Consider the following 3,176-nt stretch of genomic DNA (forward strand, 5'->3'; position numbering starts at 1 on the left):
GATTTGTCTGTGAGGATCTTGTGAGGGTTTTGACGAGAGAGTGCCAACACATTAATGAGGAGATTCAATGGTCACAATAGGTACTCCTCCTTTTGAAGCTAAACGACACTGTTTTATGGGATAATTTTCTAACGGTGGGAAAAGGTTCTTCTTCTCCGTTAACCTCAATCGTTATCTTCTTCTCAATTCTTGTACTACTACAGTTCTGCTGCCCAGAGAAAAAACCCACAACTGCTATCTTCTTCTTCTCCGATTTCTTCTTCTCCTCAACCAAAGCCTAAGTTATCTTCCTTTCTTTTTCCTCCTAGGTTCTGATTTTCAGCAAATCAAAACCCTCTATTTTTCTTTCAGTTTTTTTTTTTTTTTTCCAAATTAAAATTGAGGCTTTTGTTGCTCTTCCTTTTCACGTACACTTTTCAATCTAGGGAAGAAAAAGTTTCAAATCCTCGAACCAAATTAGAATTGGAAACTGAAAATGAAGGAGAAGACTGAGATTTTGTGGAATTTGTGGTGGATGGACATAGCTGTCCTGGTTGAGAACAGGGTTTTGGGCTGAAAATGGAAACTGAAAACAAAGAAGAAGACATAATATTCTGGCCGTTTGGGCTCCGTCTATCTGAACGACGTCGTAAGAGCACAACACAAAATTACAGGCAACCCGCATTTTCATGTTTTGCACCGTTGGATATCTTGGCATAATAGGTGACACTCTCTTATCAAAACCCTCACAGGCAGATCCTCACAGAGAATTCGGATACCATCCAATCAAGCCCGAGAGGAAAACGACGCCTTTCAAATTTAATGTTTCGTTAGGTATATTAGTGTGAGATCGTACTCCATCACAAATGGGAAATGGTGGAAGGGTCAATGTACGTGGGAACTCATGCAAATGTCAACTAGTCATGACTCTAGCTCTAGCTACGTACCATGCAACACATATTTCCATAACTGAAAGGAAATAAAATTCCACTTGACAATTTTTCAATGATTTCAAGTGTATAAAGGACTTGTACCTTGCACATGGTACATAAGTTTTATACACTACAATTTTGGTACAAAGAAAAAAAAATTGGGGATTAATAAAACTCTGTTTTTATACGTTATACGCCTATTTATCTATATGCATGACAAATTCAGAAGAGTACGTGCATGTTGTAGTCGAATCATTCACCGTGGATACCCAAATGACCTAATCCATTGCTTATGATGAAAAATACCTATTGCATAGATTGTAGCTAATTTGCTAAAGTTTCTCGGTTGAATGTTTGTTGCAGCATAAAAGTGACCGAGTGATTTTAGCTCAAAGTGTCCAAACAAGCTTATCTGCATCTTGACTTAATCACGACGAACCAATCCCAACATTAAGTAGTCGGATACTGAATTTACATAGTTTTTGTTCTGAAACTTATTAAGCCAAAAACAATTTTCTGACCTAGAAAAGTTGGTTTTTAAGAATTCGTATTACGCAGGTATCGTCACTACCACTCCATGGATTATCCAAAAATGTAACTACGTAAATTTTTTCAATTGAGATGACAGTAGTGATGATACCTACAATGTATGTATATGAGTAAGTTTTTATTCCCCATTCCGCAATTAGGCCTTGATAAATGGAAGGATAAGTGTCCTATTTATGTGAACAAACTGACTTTTGATGCTAAGCCTTTAAGTATAACCTGAAGCTAGGAATACAAACCAAGGAGCAAAGAACAATGCAGAGGAATTAAAGGAGTACTGACCCTACTTGACTAATTGCTATCACAAGGAAAACTAGCTAGGTAGGCCCCCAATGTTTGCAAATTGTCAAACTTCTCAACTCAGTAGGACCATAGGATCAAAAGCAATTAAACCTCCAAGATGGTTACAAGTGTCACTCCACCATTGGCTCCAAACCACTATAAAAGGCCACCAAAGCTCACTTAGTATGGCACCTTCACCAAGTACCATCCCACTCACTGTTAGATTCAGGAAAAAAAATGTCTCTCAAATACTTGCTAGTGTTGTCACTTATGGTGGTGGCTCTCACCACCCCCTCATTTGCTGATTACCCAAAGCCACCGATAGGAAAACCAGAGCACAAACCGCCAATAGGTAAGCCAGGACCAGAGCCTGAACCACCAATGGGAAAGCCAGAGCACGAACCACCAACGGGCAAGCCAGGAACGGAGCACAAGCCACCAACGGGAAAGCCAGAGAACAAACCACCAATGGGCGAGCCAGAACACAAACCACCAATATTGGGTAAGCCAGGATCGGAGCACAAGCCACCAACGGGAAAGCCAGAGAACAAACCACCAGTGGACAAGCCGGAACACAAACCACCAATGGGTATACCACCCAAGGGAGGAGAAAAGCCACCAAAAGAGGGAGAGAAGCCACCAACTCATGGGCACACTCTGTTGGAAAAGCCAGAGCACAAACCGCTAGTGGGAAAGCCAGGGTCAGAGCACAAACCACCAACGGGAAAGCCAGAGCACAAGCCACCAGTGGGTATACCGCCCAAGGGAGGAGAGAAGCCACCAAAAAAGGGAGAGAAGCCACCACCAGAGAAGAAGCCACCAACTCATGGGCATTTCCCAGGACACACCCTGATGGAGGAGAATGTTGAAGACTTCCACAAGCCACCGCGAAAGACATTGCCGCCCATGAAGAAGCCATATGGCCCCCATAAGCCACCACACAAGCCTCCAACCCCTCCCCATTCCAACTAGTGACCTCGTTTATCTATGGTTATCGTATAGAAATAAGAGGCATGCTTCGCTTTGCAGATTTTATTTTAGTTTTTGAGTCACAGTCATATGATCAGCTTGTGTTGGTGGTAGGCTTGTGTCAGCTATCCACGATTGTAGCGGTGTCCTCTGTACTCGTTGGTGCTTATTATTAGCACCTATACATATTCCTTTCTGTGTGTTTTATAGTGCAGAGATGATTATCTAGCTCTTCCATCTATTATATAGATTACCACCGGTTCGCATTGTCTCTTTTTGTTCGATTCTGCAATCAGAACAGAGTAATAAGCACCAACCGCAGTTTTATGCTATATTCGAGTGAATTATTTAGCGCTCCTGGAGCCTTAGGCAGGAACACTGCATAATTCTTCGTTCTATTCGGGTGCATAACACACATGACTGTAACGTGTGAGGGAAAACACATTGCACTCCTGGCAGTACTATTGC

General features: G+C 41.9%; 1 protein-coding gene across 1 annotated transcript; it reads left to right on the forward strand.

Moving 5' to 3' along the window:
- Positions 1–1,906: 1,906 nt before the first annotated feature.
- LOC131324090 (proline-rich 33 kDa extensin-related protein-like) lies at positions 1,907–2,956 on the forward strand. Its single transcript, XM_058355918.1, has one exon. It carries the CDS (start codon positions 1,977–1,979, stop codon positions 2,709–2,711), a length of 735 nt encoding a protein of 244 aa, XP_058211901.1. The 5' UTR covers positions 1,907–1,976; the 3' UTR covers positions 2,712–2,956.
- The last annotated feature ends 220 nt before the right edge of the window (positions 2,957–3,176 follow it).

This window comes from Rhododendron vialii, chromosome 4a, assembly GCF_030253575.1.
Source record: "Rhododendron vialii isolate Sample 1 chromosome 4a, ASM3025357v1".
Classification (NCBI taxonomy): Eukaryota; Viridiplantae; Streptophyta; class Magnoliopsida; order Ericales; family Ericaceae; genus Rhododendron; species Rhododendron vialii.